Genomic DNA, 19,693 nt, shown 5'->3' on the forward strand with positions numbered 1-19,693 from the left:
TCGCCCCGAATACCAGCCTGAGTGTTGGATGCATTACAAAGCGGGGCACTCAAGTACGCTCTCCGCGAGAGCGATCTCTCGTCGACTGATGAGCACGAGTGCCCACCGTCCCGGTACCGATGGAGATCGATCTCTCGAGAGGTCGAGAAAGAGATAGATTAGGAAAAGGGGCATTCAAGTCCACGACACGTTCGGAACAACAGCTCGCTATACTCCCGCGCATCAATGGAAGGTCGCAAATACACGACGCGCGTTTCCGCGGGCGCGTATAACAGTTCCGCAGATATCCAGCATCTCTGCGTTTCCGCGGCGCGGAAACGCGCGTCGTGTATTAGCAGCCTAATACTCGTAATAGGAATAAATAATATAATATAATAAATATAACCCAAAACTAATAAAATTTGTTGTGTTGAGAGATGATCCTTACTTTTACCATATTTTCTAAACAAAACGAAATTTACACTTTCAGCCATTCTTAAGATTGTAAAAACCCATTGTAGCATATCTGCTATGCAGAACGTATTATAATACACACTATCAGCTATAGACACATTATAATACACTTCGGAAAGCCATATCACAGCACTGTAACACATTCATATAACACTTAGCAAATCAAATCATACCATAACAACACCCCGGAAGAGTTATTGCCACACCGTTCATATAAAAACAAGTGAGACACACTTATTGAAAACACCTGAAACGCGCCTAATAAGCAAATCAAGGGTTACTGCAGTAAAGTAGACAAACAGAGAACGCATAGCAACTTATCGCTAAAACGTAGTATAGGCACACACCGAAGAACAACTCACACCAATTCAATTTTAAATTGTTACCAATAACAATAACATTTAATTAGGACAAAAACACATTCCATAACCAAGTGTATGAACCCCATAACATCTTATGAGTATAAATAATGGACCATAATAATGGTATTATGGACCGTCCCCCCTCGTAGCAAGGACTATCCGGCTACGTGGTAATGAATTAAATCTCGAAAGCCTGTATAGGCCGGCATGTCCGCGTAGGACGTAACGCCAAATAGAAGAAGAGTACGAATAAACCAATTCAGATTCGTTCGGACTGTCAAGATAGGACTATGCCCATCCAACATCTATCGACTTTTTATTTAAAGAGTTCAGTTATGTCCCCTTCCCAAGGTAATGCTTATAAACTCCAACGTTTCCAGTAAGGGATCGCCTGGACGATCGAGTGGCGATAAATCCGCTTCGAACAAAGTGTTGTGCTATCTCGATACATATAAGCGAAGACACTGACCTACCGCGATAATCGACGTCCAGTTGTGACGTGTACGTACATACTACACACTGAACCCTGAATTTCTGAAAAGTTTGGAGACCTTTTAATTAGTTTATCAAAAATTAATATATTTCTCAACGTTATTTTCTTTGCTTGTTTCCACAGGCATCGAGTAGCAAAATAAAACAAAACATTTATACTTCGTGCCTACATAAATCGTCTAACTGACTTTTTTTCATTTTCTCGCTTTCTGGGAGAATGGTGTATTTATGGAAGTTTTTAAATCTCTCCAATTTCGAACGGGATCTTACAAATTTATCCTTTGCTTTATATATTTTTAATTTTTAAGATGGATATTAAGAGGTGTACATCACTATTATTCCATTAGCATGTATAGTCAATCATGCACTTTAAAAACAGCTTGTTGTTGTTTAATAGTCTTCCAGGTCGAAACAATCATTATCCAATTCATCCAGCTGCATGCTTTGAAAGTCTACCTTATAACGAAGTATTCCTGTAAAAAAATAACAAGCAAATTACACCTTATCAATAAACAATTGACCTTTTAATCTTGTTTGGAAAGAATATAAAAAATATAAATCTAAACAATTAAACTCAATACTTTTTTAACACTCACTATTGGTATACAATAAAAATATAAAATAAAATTATAAAATTTGAACATAAACCTGTAAATATTTGTACATCATGCAAATGCAAAATTCAAATCATACTGGAAGCAACATAAATGATGTTTGTGCACGGCTGCCTGCTTTTCAAACAATAATATCTCAAAATGTAGTTTGGTGTTATCAGCACGTTAATGAGCTATGTTCATTGTCATTTTCTAGTAGTTCTAGTCATTTTGTAATAGGTTAGCACACAACTCACCAGAGGACAGGTTTGACTAACCAGTATAGTAAGCGGCAAAGGTTTAAGTTACCTAAACAACTTAACACAGGCGAAGGAGACCCAAGAGGTTCAAAAATATAAAAACAATAACAACTTCTTCGTGCAGGGTTTAGAAAATTACAATTTTAAATAAGACATTGCAAAACCATTATAGTCACTCAACATAACTATTCGTAACTCCCAATAATAATTATTCCTCGTCCCCTTGCTTTTCCTTATAAGTATCGAATCTATGTTCCAATCAATCCCCCAAAACATTACTCACTCCCTTTAATATACGCAGATGACATATAATCCCAAGTTCCTCAGACCCTTCCCCATACGAAACAAGACTCAAGCTACAAAAAGAAATTGTCAAATTTAACCAATGGTGCAGATCAATTGGCTTTTAAGTGGATCCAGATAAATGCAAAATTTTACACACCTGCAAACATACCCACTTCAAACCACACAAAAAGAGCACTATAGAAAAACAAATAATTCCAAACGTAAACAAATCCAAAGTGCAAGGAGAAATTATTAGTACCAAGCTAACATTCAATGCACATCATTTCAACTTTCTCAGAGCTTCTACTAAATCCCACATAAGTCTTGTTTAAAGGTTAGGCTTCCGAAAATATAAAACATCTCGTACGATCATGCTTCGCTTGATCAAATGCTGGCTGTCACCATAACTGCTGTACAACAGTCAGTAATATTTAACAAAAGAATTGCTCCCATCTACCATTCAGCTGCATACGCTACAGGTTCGTTTATAACTAGCGCTATCAATTTTCTACTGTGCGAAAGCGGTCAACTTCCATTCACATACATCATAAGTAGAATCAGCTTACCACTGTCTCGAAAAGGGGTTTGATGGTAAATCCTTTCTTGAAGGAGCATACTCAGAATACAATAACATTACAAATCTCCAATTGCCTAATATTTTAAAAATTCCTCGGTTATCAGACCGAACATGCAACCAAAACTCTCCAAAAAAAGACTAGACCATTCAAAAACTCTCGAGAGCAATCCCTACACAAGCATATCAACTCGAAATAGACCATATAAATCTAAACTACTCTAATTAATACAAAATAATCACAGACGGTTCCATTAATTCCAAGCATGCTAGTTGTGGGATATACTCCAATAATACAAAATGCGCTATAAAACTGTGATCATGGAGTTTTAGTTTTAATGGAGTTACCTCCATTTTCTCAGCTGATGCCATTGCAATAAACACAATAGCCGAAGAGGACTGTATTGAATACAAATCAAACATATTTTTTACTGATAGTGCAAGCATTCTGGCAGCGTTGGAACATGGACGTACAAAAGACCCACATATTATTTCAATAGAAGAAATCTGCAATAGGTCCAATATTACATTATGCTGGATTCCAAGCAATATACAAATCTCAGGAAACGTATGAGCTGACAAACTTGGGTCAAGTAGCACTTTTCACTAAGTGGTGCTGTGGTACCACGCACAATCTACTGTGCTGGGCGTGCGTGGTACCACACTTAATGCGTGGTCGCACAGTAGCTGTATTCCCGCACAGTTTTTGTGCGCGCACACAGCTACTGTGCGACCGCACAGTTACTGTGTTATCGCACAGTTACTGTGTTACCGCACAGTTACTGTGTTACCGCACAGTTACTGTGTTACCGCACACTGTACTTACACTTACTGTGTTACTGTGTTATCACACAGTTAGTGTGCTTTGAACACTTTTTGTGCTCCGCACACTTTTTGTGCTACGCACAGTTATTGTGCTCCGCACAGCTATTGAGCGCGCACAGATACACCGCGCTCTCGCATCAATCGAACCAGAAATTATACGAACGTCACACGAGGCGTAAACTGGATTTAAGCCATACAACTCTATAATCTGTTGACGGGAAGTTTATACTCTACCATACAAATCAAGCGTGAACTTTTTGAGTTTACGCTTCGTGTCCCGTTGGTATAACCCGCAAATCAGAGTCGAACAAACGTGAGGATTTCCCGTCAAACATCCCCGACAAACAAAACAAACATCGTCTCGAACCGATCAAATTCCAAACAAATGTGGTGTCTTGTTCGATCGGTGTCAGAGCGCGGTGTAATTGTGCGCAAACAATAACTGCGGAGCATCAAAATTGTGCGCAGTGTGACATCACAATTTTATAAAATGTACAATTGTGCTCGCACATTGTACTGGTCTGTGTCTGCGTGGTGGCACAGTGTTACTTGACCTATCACTACTTGCAAACTATGGTAGAACCTCGAACTTATACATATATAAAAATATACATATAAAATCCAGTCGAGATAAAATAACAAAATGCAAAAACGATCTTGGCAAAAACATGGTAAAAAGAATTATCTAACAAATTACATTCCATCAACTTAACGATCAAGCCATGGCCAGATCTTTATAACAATAAATATCAACAAGTACTATCAAGACAGGGTATTGATCATACCAAACTAACTCACTGTCAAATAATATGATAAGAATCCCCATCACTCTGCAAATACTTCGGAACACACATCTCAGTCCAACAAATACTAACAGAGTGCAACGGATACAAAAAGTTAAGGGAATCCTGTAATGTGAACATTAATATTGATGAAACTCTATCCGAGAACCACAAATAATTTAAAAAAATAATAACCCTTTAAAAAAATAACCTAATTTAACAATTATAAAAAAACAAAGGTACAGCATGATCAAGTTGTAGTTTTAGTAGGTTAGCACACAACTCACCAGAGGACAGGTTTGACTAACCAGTATAGTAAGCGGCAAAGGTTTAAGTTACCTAAACAACTTAACACAGGCGAAGGAGACCCAAGAGGTTCAAAAATATAAAAACAATAACAACTTCTTCATACAGGGTTTAGAAAATTACAATTTTAAACCATCTTGAAAGAATCAGAAAATTCGACCAGGAGGGAGTTTATTTTGCATTTAACCCATGTGGAAATCAGTACAACTTGCTCTAAGAACTTTAAAATTTAAAAACTGCCTATTTCTACATCCTCGTTGCTCGAGGACTACCTATACTTGAAGCACTCGGTAAAATGTAAAAAATCGTTAGTGAAAAAGTATAAAGTTGTTATAGTGGTTTGCAAGAATATAGGGAAATTTGTCAAGCTCTCAGGAGCATGGTTCAGAACAGCTGCGGATTTTTGCAACCAGCTATTATCAAGCGCTCGGTTATAGCGCTGCAAAAATATAGCTTATATTTTTTGAAAAGATCTACGAGAAAACATCATGAAAGTCGAGCGATGACGACACTTGTTTTTGAATGCTTATTAAGAAATAGTAATTATTTAATATTAAAGGTTCTCATAAAAAGTTTCAAAATGATACCGAAGCAGTTTTCTAAAAAAAAAAAAAACATTATTTTAGGTTGTATAGAGATGGGTACCACACAAAAATATGATGAACTAAATGAATCCTACCGCGGAATCACAATCAAACATGAAAAATCAATAATAGTAACTGAAATATTTTAAGATCGCTAGAATTGAACAGCAACAAAATATGCAGCACACATTGAACAATGACTTAAACACCCCTGAATCATCAATTATCCATCCTGGCCATTTCTTTCTTCCCTAGTTAGTAAAACTTGGTCGAAAGGCGAAATTTGGTGCAAGTGTGCCACCTTAAGAATTTCTTGTTATAACTCATTAGAACTTGTTTATCAAAAGTCGATATAATCTCTTAGTCATTTTACATTGGTTTCCAAATCGCTTTCGAAACATTTTTTGTACTCAGCAAATTTTGCTTCAATAATATATACCAAAGTTTGCTTCAATAATATTTTTACTGAAAGCTGTTCAGTAATAAATAGTTTTGCTGAATTTGAGTATTAACATTAATATTAATGTCATGTTTTACTGATTTTCGGTCTATCAATTTACTGAGAGCATTTTCGGTAATGCAATTTTTTGCATTACCATGACGCTAGCTACCTTCTAGAAAATTTAAATGTATACGCCCCTGAAAGAGCCCTTCGGGCACTTGACACATAACGTGTTAAAAACTCACGGCTTTTGGTATATATAATTGAAGAAAAATTTGCAGAGTACAAAGAACTGTTCATGTAAAAACTGTTAAAATTACTACAACAATTTATTTTGATTTGTGTCTAAGAAGGCTTGTTGTTCCGCAGATAGATATTTCTTGCTAGATTTTTTCAAAAATAAGCCAGGTTCATCATAATTGTATTTGAAATATTATGTCGATTAATTCATTGCCAATAAATCTACAATCTACTTGCAGATCGCATATGTACCATTATTGAAGTCATCCAAGTGAAAGCTATAAGTGTTGTAGAGTACAAGATAGGTTGCCGGCCACTGGGAACGAAGTGATGAGTGCCGCTCGGGTGGAGGGCATAGCATCGTGGGTGCAAGGAAGAGAGCGTTCGGGGCTCTCTCCTACGAACCGTGACGGAGTACGGACGTTGCTGGTATTTGCGAAGATATAGTAATTGTAATTGTACGGATAGGAAAAAATAAACAGTAAAAGTACAACGATACAACATTGGCGACGAGAGTTAGAAGAACCTGTGCAAACGTCGAAAGTGAAAACGCACAATGAATACCAGTGGTGCAGGGAACCAGCATACGAACAATGGTGAGGGGGAGAGGCCACCGCACAGCGGCCATCGCGGTGACACGGGAAGCGTCGATCCAACGGATTCTGGCCCCGGCTGGATTCACGAGCTGTTTCGTCAACAGCACAAGATGATGCTGGAGCAGCAACAAGCATTTATGAAGCAGCAGGAAAAGCTGATAGGCGAGATTTGGCAGACAGCGCAGCTTAAGCAGACCGTGAATGGGTCAGAGCAGCTTAGCGATGTGCTGGAGGGCCAGGTGAAAGATTTTCACTTTGATCCGGAGAGTACGACGTTCGCCGGATGGTTCTCGCGTTATGAGGATCTGTTCGAGAGGGACGCCAGTAAGCTGGAGGATGACGCGAAGGTGCGGCTGCTGCTGAGGAAGCTAGGGCAATCAGAGCATGAGCGGTACACCAGCTACGTACTGCCACGTAAGCCGAAAGACTTCAAATTTGCGGAAACTGTAAGTACGCTGAAATCGCTGTTTGGTTCTCGTGACTCAGAGGTCAGCAAGCGGTTTAAGTGCTTGCAGTTGCAGAAAAGTGGCTTGGAAGATACGTGACGTTCGGTTGCCGCGTAAATAAGAGTGTCGTTGAAGCAGAGCTTGCGGGGCTGACAGAGGAGCAGTTTAAATGTTTTTTGTTTGTGTGCGGGCTGAAGGACGACAGAGACGCCGATGTAAGGTTGCGGTTGCTCAGCAGAATAGAGGACAACGAAGTTACCACACTAACGCAGTTAGTCGAAATGTGCCAAAAGATGGTGACATTGAAAAAGGACGCCGTGATGATAGAGAGCGAGAAACAAATAAACGTCGTGACTGACGGGAAGTATAATCGAAACGGTCCAAAGTGGCAAATGAACCGCGGTAACGGAGCAACGCAACGTGATATGCAACCGGCTAAGTCCACTACAAAATGTTGGCTTTGTGGTGAGGGGCACTATGCTCAAAAGTGCACGTATAGAAATTACAAGTGCAGGCAGTGTCAAAAATATGGTCATAACGAAGGGCACTGTGGGGCAGCGGCACGTTTTATCGCATCGAAAACCCACAGCAAAGTGAGAACAGTCCTCGTGAACATGGTCAACAGTAAGGGCAAAGGTCACGTGAACGTGATATTGAATGGTGAGCCAATAAAAATGATGGTGGACACGGGCGCTGATATTTCGATTATATCAATCGAGCAATGGAGGACCATAGGACAGCCTCCATTGTGCCCGCCATCCGTGAAGGCAAAAACGGCTTCGGGTAGCCAACTGAAAATCCTAGGAGAATTTTGTGCTCATGTGGCTTTGAAGCAGCAAGTTAAACGATGTACGATGAGAGTCACTGAGGAGCCGCTGATGTTACTAGGTGCTGACTTTGAAGGATTATTTAGGGATTTTGAAGGATTATTTTCCCACGAGTTGGGGCACTGCATGAAAGCAAAAGTGAGGATGGAGCTGAAAAATGATGCAGCCCCCGTATTTCGTCCAAAGCGTCCTGTTTCATATGCGATGCGCCCCGCTGTAGACGAGGAGCTAGACCGGCTGGAAAAAGAAGGTATAATAACCCGTGTTAATTTTTCAGCTTGGGCTGCGCCTATAGTAGTAGTGCGCAAGGCGAGTGGAAGCATTCGTATATGTGGCGACTACTCAACGGGGTTGAATGATGCACTCCAGCCTCACCAGTATCCGATCCCGCTGCCGGAGGATATATTTTCAACTTTGGCAAATTCGGCCATGTTTAGCCAGATAGACCTCACCGATGCGTTCCTACAGGTTGAAGTGGAACAAGTGTGCAGAGAGCTGCTAACGGTTAACACACACAGAGGGTTATATGCTTATAACCGACATCCGCCTGGGGTGAAGGTCGCACCAGGAGCCTTCCAGCAGTTAATGGAGACCATGCTAGCTGGGTTAAAGGATGTGGCGGTGTACCTAGATGACATCGTGATTGGCGGAACGGATGAACACACCCACATGGAAAACCTTCGCGCGGTGCTCGCGAAGTTGCAGGAATATGGGTTCAAAATAAGGCCTGAAAAGTGTAACTTTTTCCAAAAGCAAATTAAATATCTTGGTCATATTTTAGATCGTGATGGACAACGCCCGGATCCTGCCACGATTGAAGCGATTGTGAAGATGCCTTCCCCGAAGAATCCTGCTGAAGTACGCTCATTCCTAGGAGCGATAAACTATTATGGGAAGTTTGTGCCGCAAATGAGGAATCTTCGTTACCCGCTTGATGAGCTATTAAAAAAAGATGGGCAATGGTATTGGAGTCCAGAATGTCAGATTGCGTTTGACACGTTTAAGCGGTTGTTAAGCTCAGACCTCCTTCTGACTTATTATGACCCAAAGAAACCGATAATAGTGGCAGCTGATGCGTCGTCAGTGAGAGTAGGAGCCACTATTACACACAGAATGCCAGATGGCACGATAAAAATAGTTCAGCATGCATCACGCGCTCTTACTAAAACTGAAACAAACTATAGTCAGCCAGATCGTGAAGGATTAGCAATAATTTATGCGGTGACTAAGTTTCATCGAATGATCTTTGGGCGACGTTTCACGCTCCAAACGGATCATGCACCCTTGCTGCGTATTTTTGGCTCGCGCACTGGAATACCAGTGTATACCGCGAATAGATTGCAACGCTGGGCGTTGACGCTGCTGCTGTATGATTTCAGCATTAAATACGTATCTACGGAGAAATTTGGTAATGCTGACCTGTTGTCGCGCTTGATTGCAAATCATGAGAAAACGGATGCAGAATATGTTATTGCTAGCATCGAAACAGAGAGGGATTTGCAAGCCATGATTGGCTGCGTAACGCAAATAATGCCATTGATATTAGAAGAAGTACTGAACGAAACCAACTAAGACCCGGTATTAAGAAATGTTAGAGATTATGTGGTCAAAGGATGGCCTAGTAAGAAAGTAGAGAACCAAGAGTTGCGAAATTTCCAAAGCAGGAGTGAATCCCTGTGCATCGTAAACGGATGTTTACTTTTTGGTGAGCGGTTGGTAATACCAGGGCCACAGAGAGAAAGATGTTTACAACAACTACATTACGGCCATCCTGGTATGGATAAGACGAAAGCGCTGGCAAGTAGCTAAGTATATTGGCCCGGAATAGATCGAGAGATAGAGTGAAAAGTTAGAAGGTGCCATCGGTGTGCAGTGGTTGCTAGTCATCAATTCTTATTCTCAAAGGCCGGAGATAGTGGCAACAGCAACGATTTCAGCAAGAGCAACAATTAGGATTTTACGTGAAATTTTTAGCCGTTTTGGAATGCCTAATGTTTTAGTAAGCGACAACGGGTCGCAGTTTGTAAGCACGGAGTTTGAGCTATTTTGTACATTAAACGGCATTGAGCATTTGCGGACAGCCCCCTTCCATCCGCAATCCAACGGGCAAGCGGAAAGATTTGTGGATACATTTAAACGGGCACTTAAGAAAATGGAGGGGGTAGGTGGTACAGTGCAAGAAGCAATAGATATTTTCTTAATGACGCATACCGCATAAGCTTTTGGAACGGAATCAATCGCCAGCAGAAGTGATGATAGGGCGTAAAATGCGTACATGCATGGAGCTTTTGCGACCGTCTATGGATTTGGGCACAGACGTTAAACATAGAATACGATTAAGAAAATATGAATGTAATGATCTCGTTTACGCAAAACAGTATTTTAGAAACAAATGGAAATGGGTATCCGGAACAGTCAGGAAGCGTTTAGACTCGGTTATGTACGAGATTGTTACCACAGAAATTAGACATTTACGATCCCACATTAATCAGTTGCGTTCTCGAGTGAGTGATAAACAATCAAGTCCGTTTAACGTTGATGAGTCACGTTCGTACCGTATGTTAGACGTGTTGTTGGATGCTTGGGGTATGAACTCGAATCAATCGGGAGCTAGCAGGCAGGGAAACGCTGAAATGAACACGGATATAGCTAGGGCACAATATACGGAATCGCCATCGTTGGCTATATCGTCATCACCCCCATCATCCTCATCGTCTTCACCGCTACTGTAGTCGTCAGCGGTGCAATCCGAGAGTCCCTCGTCATCGTCCTCAGAAGAGCTAAGATCGGCAACATCTACGGGGTTCGCTACAGCAGATAGCGGTTCATCAACGCCGTTACGGCCTCTACGACGTTCTACGAGGATTCGTAAACCGCCTCAGTGGATTGAGCAATACCGCCGGTACTAAATAGGGGGAGATGTTGTAGAGTACAAGATAGGTTGCCGGCCCCTGGGAACGAAGTGATGAGTACCGCTCGGGTGGAGGGCATAGCATCGTGGGTGCAAGGAAGAGAGCGTTCGGGGAATTATTACGACACTTCTCCTCCTAGCAATAGTTTTTTATAAAGCGATTACTTAGTACTGTAGGTGACCACGAACTGAGATGTAAACAAACTCCAGCTAGCGTACAATATTCGCTGACGATTTGATGAATTTATTGTTTTCAGTGGCTTTGACTTGAACGAATAAATTACTCTTTTTTCATTTATGTTCATCTAAATACAGGGATTTCGAGGATTATGTAGACATGTTCAGCGAGTTGTAGTTTTGTTCAGGCATATAATACACTCTTTCAGCAAGACGTAAAATTGTTCGGAAGTACAGTCAGAATTCAATAGTTGAACGCTTTTTAGTTGGCATGCTGTTTAGTTGAACGCTCGATAGTTGGATGACAGTTCAATTAAAAACCATGAGTTTTATGGGAAAACCGAATTTTGAAAATTTCACAAAAATCTCATGGCTTGCCGAGAAAAAATCATAAATTTTTGCTATGGAAAAACGTGCCAACTAAAAAGCACATATTCAATAGTAGGCATCGAATCGAAATTCAACCAGAGAGTTCAGACTGTATGCGTTGACATGTTCGGTTATACTGTAGATCTGTCACTTTCGTAACCCATGGACGAAGCTTGGATCATTCTCATCAGTAGGTGAAGTAACGGTTTTCGAAAAAATATGCTGGTTTCAACTAATTTATGCATTAAAAAGCTTGGGGAATGATTATTTGCTACTTTTAGGACATTTAAAAATAAAAAGTTAAACGCTGCGGCACAGTAAAACGGCACGAATAAATTACTCTTTTTTCATTTATGTTCATCTAAATACAGGGATTTCGAAGATTATGTAGACATGTTCAGCGAGTTGTAGTTTTGTTCAGGCATATAATACACTCTTTCAGCAAGACGTAAAATTGTTCGGAAGTACAGTCAGAATTCAATAGTTGAACGCTTTTTAGTTGGCATGCTGTTTAGTTGGACGCTCGATAGTTGGATGACAGTTCAATTAAAAACCATGAGTTTTATGGGAAAACCGAATTTTGAAAATTTCACAAAAATCTCATGGCTTGCCGAGAAAAAATCATAAATTTTTGCTATGGAAAAACGTGCCAACTAAAAAGCACATATTCAATAGTAGGCATCGAATCGAAATTCAACCAGAGAGTTCAGACTGTATGCGTTGACATGTTCGGTTATACTGTAGATCTGTCACTTTCGTAACCCATGGACGAAGCTTGGATCATTCTCATCAGTAGGTGAAGTAACGGTTTTCGAAAAAATATGCTGGTTTCAACTAATTTATGCATTAAAAAGCTTGGGGAATGATTATTTGCTACTTTTAGGACATTTAAAAATAAAAAGTTAAACGCTGCGGCACACGGTGTAAACAAAACAATTGACAACACTACAGTATTGCCGAACAAGTCAACGAATACTTCCTAACAATACTTTATCTGAACAAAACTACAACTCGCTGAACATATCGATATACTCCTCGAAAATCTTGTAATAGCAATTTGCGAGATAGTAAAGCAATAGCAAACGTGGTCAAATAAATATTGTGAGAAAAATGGACATTTGTGATGACTCCGGATGTTTCATGATTTGACGTTTGTGTTTTTAACTAAGAAACACTTCAGTGAGCGAACCTCCGTTTAAAAGCACTCCAGTTAGAGATCATCTACTGCAGTGCTCTCCAACCTTTTTAAGATCGCGGACCACTTGGCTTTGAAAATAGATTTGCCGCGGCCCATATATTTTAAAGACATACATTTTGTATGCTTAGTTGAAAGTTTTTGATCAAAAATGTGTTTGAATCTTATTCTAGAGATGCCTGATGAAAATGTAACATTGATTGTGGGGAAAAAATTGCATGATATGTATAGTAATAAAAATTTCTATTTAAAAAATCTGTTACATCAACATCTGTTAACGCCATGGACCACAAGTGGTCCGCGGAACACAGGTTGGAGACCACTGTTCTACTAGATCAAAGCTCTTATTGGCCTGAGCGATAATTAGAATCAAAGAAATGATCCATGTTTATCGCTCATGATCTTGCTTTCACATCCGCACCGAAAAGCGTACCAGAAACACAAATGAGTTTACTCATTATGCGACATTTTGCTGGTTATGAGTGGTATTTGTTTATCATTTAGATTTCCTGGTTATGCGAAAAACTCGTTATGAGGAGTAGTAGTAAACTACCTTCGAGAACTAGGAGACCTCATTGCCAGAACCTTTGAAGGCATTTCAAACTTGAAAGCATTGTGGATGATGTGGGCTAAGAACAGTGCATCAAAATGTCGTGAACATCATGCGATGGTGACTACCGAAAACAAAGACCATCACGCTTTTTGGTGATAATCATTACTGATAATCATTAAAAGCGCTTCATGATATGCCGAAAATGACATTTGAGTGCTTGGGCCAAGCCTGATACTCTGACTGACAAAGCTGAGCTGAATGAAATTATCAACAAAACTCATGTGATCCGACGCTATCAAACAGCTTAGCTTATGTGATCGGACGGGTGATATTTTTTCAACGAATTTTTGGTCAATCACTAGGTCGTGATATTTTGTCTGGCGGTGATGATCGCGATGGTCATGACACTCTTGCGAGTAGTCCCATGCAACGAAATCAGAATGCCCTGGCTTTGTCTGCTTCGTTGGGCAGAAGAAGAAAGCATGTTGATTGTCTTAATTGGAATAGTCCGAAGAGGTCTGGAATTGCCGGGGCAGTCTGGAGTCTTCCCGAGTCGTCCGGGTTTGTTTGGAGTTAGCTGGTATCAGAATCGGAATTACAAGCTTTTTGCAGAATTCGTTGATCCCGACTCACTTATCAAACTTTATCCCGATTGGTCTACCCGTTCTCGAGATATGCAAATATAAAATTCCTTAACGCCATCCAAATTTATATTTTTGTCTCCGCTCTGGTCCGGACACTACCGGCCGAGATAGTACACCGAGTTTTACTATTTTTAGTTTTTTTACTAAAATATACCTAATTTTCGTATTATTCGATCGATTTGCTGATACGCCCCTTCATTAGAAAATAATTTTCTCTACGCTCGCTGTAAAACGTTGATATAAGATTATCAAAGTCAATATAAAAAAATACGAAACATATTATTCTTTACTCTATTGAATCTATTACCTTGTCATGATTGTGTCAGAGATATTTTGCAGAACTTCTTCTTCTTCTTTGGCACAACAACCGCTGTCGGTCAAGGCCTGCCAGTACCCACTAGTGAAGTGAGCTTGGCTTTCAATGACTTATTGTTACCATAACAGGATAGTCAGTCCTACGTATGGGGGCACGGTCTATACGGGGCTTGAACCCATGACGGGCATGTTGTTAAGTCGTACGAGTTGACGACTGTACCACCAGACCGGGTTTGCAGAACTACTCACAGTAAAAAAAAAAAGTCATAACTAAGCGACTGACTGAGCGTTGGTTGTTAAAATGTCCCCAAGCATGTATTGGTCACATCAACTGTTTGAGTGTCACCTCTGATCATCACAATTCAGTATGTGATGCTGATATGGATTTTGTTTCAGCTAGATTTTTTTTTACTACTGACAGTGACATTTTGCAGCACTGGCTAAGAATAACCCTGTATCAACGAGTAGGAATCCTCTTTCACGAATTAGCTAGCTGTTTATTTTGCGCTCAAGGTGTTGGTTGACTTTTCGGCAAATCCTTGCTTATCATGACAAGGTGGTCTAAAGGAAGTTTAGCTACTTCAGGCCGAATATTTTCACCTGAGGAAAATCAGCTGTTGCTATGTCAAAAACAAGTGGAATACAGATGGAAGAACATAAGCTTCGTCATATTTTGAATGGTATGTATTAAGTCATGTTTTGCATCGAATTGCATTTAAACAAAATCAGCTTTCTCATTCCGCTCATTCACACTTTGACTGCCACTCACTATCACGTTTAGTATCATATACAAAGCTGGAGTTGAATTAAATCCTAGAGATTAATTATGTTTCGTTCATCGTGCTAATGTAAATTTTTAGAACGCAAGTTTATCGATTTCGATTCTGGGGTGTTTGACACAGAAGGAATCATAACGAAATATAATGTATAGGTTATTATCTCATTTCCGCAAAATCCACGTAAATGAATAGTAGAACCGCGCGAAATCGGCACCAAACGAAAATTCCGCGCGAAAATCAAAATCCGCGCTACCTGAGCTTATATTATATAGATTAGGATATTGCTATCCAAATGTAAAAAAATATTGAAATTTACTACAGTAAGAAACAAATTAGATAGAGAATGTGAAGCAAAACGAGTAGCAAAAAACAACATAATAATACTTTTTTTGTAAAAAAAATACCATATACCATAATCACCATAACGCATGCGCTAAAAACTGTATGATTAAAAAAAAACAGCAATTGCAATCCATTCACATTGTAATGATCACAATGATTCACATGATTAATACACTACAAGCTAATAAATGAAAAAATAAAATATGTTTTGAGATTTAAAAAAACTACCTTAGCTCAAATGGCAGTAATATAATATTTTTGATATTGAACCATCAATTATGAGTTAAACCGCGTAGCAAGAACTGAATGGCACAAATGTATAGACATATTACTAAGCTTTAAAGCCAATATAAGGCATCGATCACCAAATTGATCGATACGTTAAAAAAATATAAGATAAATAAATAAAGGACATCCTTTTGTAATTCTTCGTAGTGCAATTATGATGAGCATATAGTGTATGCTTGTAATAAATAGACTATGAATGATAAACAAATTAATAATCATCCAAATCAACATCATCCAATGGTTCATCTGCTTGTAAGGATTGGAAATCCACTTTATAACGGAGAATTCCTGAGTAAAATCGATAAAAATAGTGAAACGAACAAACATAAATTTTGAGTATAAATCCATAATTATACGAAACCCGAGTGAAAGCGTTGGAAAAGGGAAGAGAAGATTATGTAGCAATAAGTTAGCAATAATATATGTATACATATATGTGTATATGTGTATATATATATATATATGTATATATATATATATATATATATATATATATATATATATATATATATATATATATATATATATATATATATATATATATATATATATATATATATATATATATATATATATATATATATATATATATATATATATATATAAGTATGTGCATTTTCTTTTAAAGAAACACGTTATTACGTACCTCCTATTCCTCCGAAACCACGTACAAATTGACTACCTTCTTGTGATTTATCCGTAATAATTTCCAACGTAGCCCCAAAACATTTATAGTTGTTCGCTAACCATTCAAGCAGAGGTTGCGATTCGACTAATTCCATCTCAACGCCACTCTAAAACCAAAATAAACATTAATTAAATAACATGTATTTATATTTCAATGTAGTAAAGACATGTTGTAACCTCTTTATCAGTGAAATGAGATTTGTCCTTTTCTTGCTCGGGTGTTAAGTGTAATACTGTCGTAGACGTTGCGCTAGCATGATTCTTTAAAACGTAACGCTGAATATCCAGATTTTCCCAGCATATAAGTGTTTCTACAGATCCTAACTCCAGGGCCTTAAGAGTATCTTCCACACCAAAGCAGTATTTACCAGTATCCTACGACGATTGTCGACGACAATGCATTACTAGACATCAAAATTGTGTTAAAGATTTAATCTTACCTGAGATATTTCATCAAAATATCTACCAATAAGTTTTTTTTCTTGAATAAATTTAACATTTTGTAAAGACTCAGCTGCTAGCTCAATTGCCTGATTAAAACCATTCTCTCCTCCATAAGACACATCAACAAGTTTTATAACTTTTGATTGCAATCTCTGCAAAGAATAATAAAAAAAAACTTTGGTTTCACACAAAAAGGAAAAAAAATTGATATACTTACTGGATCGAACATATCAGACTGGCTAAGCTCAGTTTTAAAGTCTGCACTACCGGCCAAAATCAATCCGGCAATGTTGGGTTTATCATTGGTAATGAACAGTTGTGTTGCAACCTCAGCTACTTTTCGTACGTAATTGTGACGTTTTTCCATTCGCAATCTTGCAAAACGCAACGCCGACTGTCCACCACGCCCATGCTTTTTCGGTAGGTCGACTGTAAATTTATGAAGCACCTCACGAGTGTTTCCCTGCAATAATGAATCCGGTGTTTCTTTCAATTGCTCAAATGCTAATTTACTTATTAACAACATTTATAAAAACGATTTACCTGCAGCGTGCCAAACAGAGCTCCATTACCATCCATAACAATAAAGCCGAACTTATTGTCATCGGCCAGAAGTGCAGTTAGTGCTTCAGTGTGAAATTTGTTGTCACATAAATAAAGGGAGGTATTGATTGGTTTGAACGGTTCAAAATCGATGTTAACCTTTTTTTCCTTTCCCTCTTCAGTCACGATTGTACCACAGTAAATGACTAATCCATTTGGAGGCACTTTGGTGTATAGTTTTAATCTGTGTTGAACAGACGTAATTGCGCCGAGAACAGATAGACGGTTTACACGGGATTTAATATTTGATGCGGTTCCAAACTCATCGGCAAGCATCTTGCTTACGCGACTGATTTGATCCTTAGGAGGTATGATTAAAGAAATCATACTCGTTCCATTACTGCAATAACAAAAGGACCGCTTGTTACGAAACAGGCCAAATAATAGCTTCGATTGTTAGATTTTCCTTACCCTCTGGCCATTTCCAAGCTTTTAATGAGCTTTTTGATCTTCCAAATCTCCACATTGCGATCGGCCGATGTTTCATCGAAAGACATGTTGCTGGATGTCTTTTGTACAGCTAAACCTGTTCGAGACTATTTGTAGAAATTTTGTTCACACTAAATGATTTACGACTTATGAATAAATATGATCACGATATGTTGGAGCTTCTAATGTTACGATGCAGATCTTATTGCAGATCTCTAATCAAAATCTTTAAATACCACAAGTTTCTGGGAATTGTTTCTAGGGTTGTCTAAGGAACTGAACTTTTATTTAGAGGCTTTTAATTTTGCTTTGAAAAAGATAAAACACAAACGAAATAAAAATCTTTATGCTCGCCGTATAAGAAAACGTCATTCGTGGCACAAATGACGTAAAATTAAATTTGAAATTTCTTCACACAGTCTTGCTGTATTCTTTAATTCCATCCTTGCTTGATTGTACTTTTCCCATTTTCTGGCAGCTACTGTCATGTCGTTTTAACATACATTACCAACGTATTGGTGAACTGTCAAATCTGCTTAACTACAATTAATCTCACTGGCACCATGCATGTTTAACTTGCTCGCATGTTCACCATAATTGATGAATGATAAAAAAAAAAATCAATCTTAACAAGACACACACTCACTGCACTTGATCATTGTAACTAATCAATAATAGTTTCAATAACATATGGTCTACAGTTGGAAGTTGTAAGCTCTGACTGCCAATGTGGAAGCGTAAACTAAATAGCAGTGCAATGCTCTTAACATCTTGTTTCTCTCTAATAGGGTTGATTTTCTAGATCTAGTATGTATTATCATATCCGTTTACGACTATTTGTGATTGCCACATGGACAAAGATGTCTTCATATAAGAGGAAGGAACAGCAAAGGAAATGAACAAAAGAAACAATTCGCACAACCACTGATAACAGTGTGTAATATACGATTCACTTACGAAGAGGATTTGCTACAAAATTATCGCGAAGGACACGAAGGAGGAAATCGCGTGCTAAATATTGATAATTTAGTTGTAGACGACGATACAGGTTACTTTCACATGTGGTTGGCGAAGAAACTCGTGTGTTCTGCCTATAGGAGTGTGTTTGAGGAACGGGGCAAACCTAGGTGCTTGAAGCAGATTAGGTGGTGGAATACCAAAATACATAAAGCAAATACGGTGGTCAAAAACACCTTTGAGAGGACCAAGGTGTATGAATATGACAAGATGAAAGCGGTGCTCTGGCACCAATCGAACACGTCATCCAACTCGAACGAACCAAAGTGCTATATAGAGGAGGTGTTTTCTTATACAAATTTTAGTGCTAAACAAATGTTTATTAAAGAAAACAATTCATTTATCATATCCAAATACCAGCAACATTCGTCGCATATTACACAACTGCCGTCGATCCTGGTTTTGTACTTTTTTTCTAATGCCTCGATGCCCAATTGTTCTACATGACGACACCTCTTTGCTAACCACTTTGCCGTGCATCTCGGGGACCGCCTGTATTGCGGATTCCTGTGGAAAAAAGTTAACACTACTGGTTCGAGGGTTGAAAAATATCGCCACTGAGTTTTGCATACAAGTGTTGGTTAGCCCTGTCACTAGCAACCAAAAAAAAACATCATATTCCAGGCAACCGGGCTACCCCGGTAGCCAGCGACTTTGGAGGCTTATAACTTTTGAATGCGTGATCCAATATTGATGCAATATTCTGTTGAAAAATAAACAAACTAATGCAGTTTCTATAACTGTGCATAGATTGGTTCAACTCAGTACCGATATTTAGTTATAGTTTTTCAAAGTTGAAAGGATTTTTTTTGAAAATATTTACAAAATGTCAAAAGTTTTGTTTTCAGTACTTTACAAAATTTTCACAGCAAA

General features: G+C 38.7%; 2 protein-coding genes across 9 annotated transcripts; one reads left to right on the forward strand and one right to left on the reverse strand.

Annotated features, from left to right (window-relative positions):
- Window positions 1-1,459: 1,459 nt before the first annotated feature.
- Window positions 1,460-18,927, reverse strand: LOC1279737 (eukaryotic peptide chain release factor subunit 1). 8 transcript variants are annotated; one of them, XR_009766185.1, is made up of 9 exons: window positions 18,761-18,925; window positions 17,786-17,900; window positions 17,315-17,714; window positions 16,989-17,234; window positions 16,768-16,923; window positions 16,505-16,702; window positions 16,287-16,434; window positions 15,581-15,928; window positions 1,650-1,780 (listed from the first exon to the last, which is right to left on the reverse strand). XR_009766185.1 is itself a non-coding variant. In XM_319502.4 (8 exons), the coding sequence occupies exons 2-8, from the start codon at window positions 17,869-17,871 to the stop codon at window positions 1,698-1,700; spliced, it is 1,317 nt and encodes a 438-aa protein (XP_319502.1). In that variant the 5' UTR covers window positions 17,872-17,900; window positions 18,761-18,927; the 3' UTR covers window positions 1,460-1,697. The 8 variants fall into 8 exon arrangements, 7 of the variants coding, with proteins under 7 accessions (XP_319502.1, XP_061514611.1, XP_061514615.1 ...); XM_319502.4 differs by lacking the exon at window positions 15,581-15,928 and having other exon boundaries at window positions 1,460-1,780; window positions 18,761-18,927; XM_061658627.1 differs by lacking the exon at window positions 15,581-15,928 and having other exon boundaries at window positions 1,460-1,780; window positions 17,786-17,910; window positions 18,761-18,922.
- LOC133393480 (uncharacterized protein K02A2.6-like) lies at window positions 7,522-11,288 on the forward strand. Its single transcript, XM_061658626.1, has one exon. The coding sequence runs from the start codon at window positions 7,522-7,524 to the stop codon at window positions 9,637-9,639; it is 2,118 nt and encodes a 705-aa protein (XP_061514610.1). The 3' UTR covers window positions 9,640-11,288.
- Window positions 18,928-19,693: the final 766 nt, after the last annotated feature.

This window comes from Anopheles gambiae, chromosome 3, assembly GCF_943734735.2.
Source record: "Anopheles gambiae chromosome 3, idAnoGambNW_F1_1, whole genome shotgun sequence".
Lineage (NCBI taxonomy): Eukaryota > Metazoa > Arthropoda > Insecta > Diptera > Culicidae > Anopheles > Anopheles gambiae.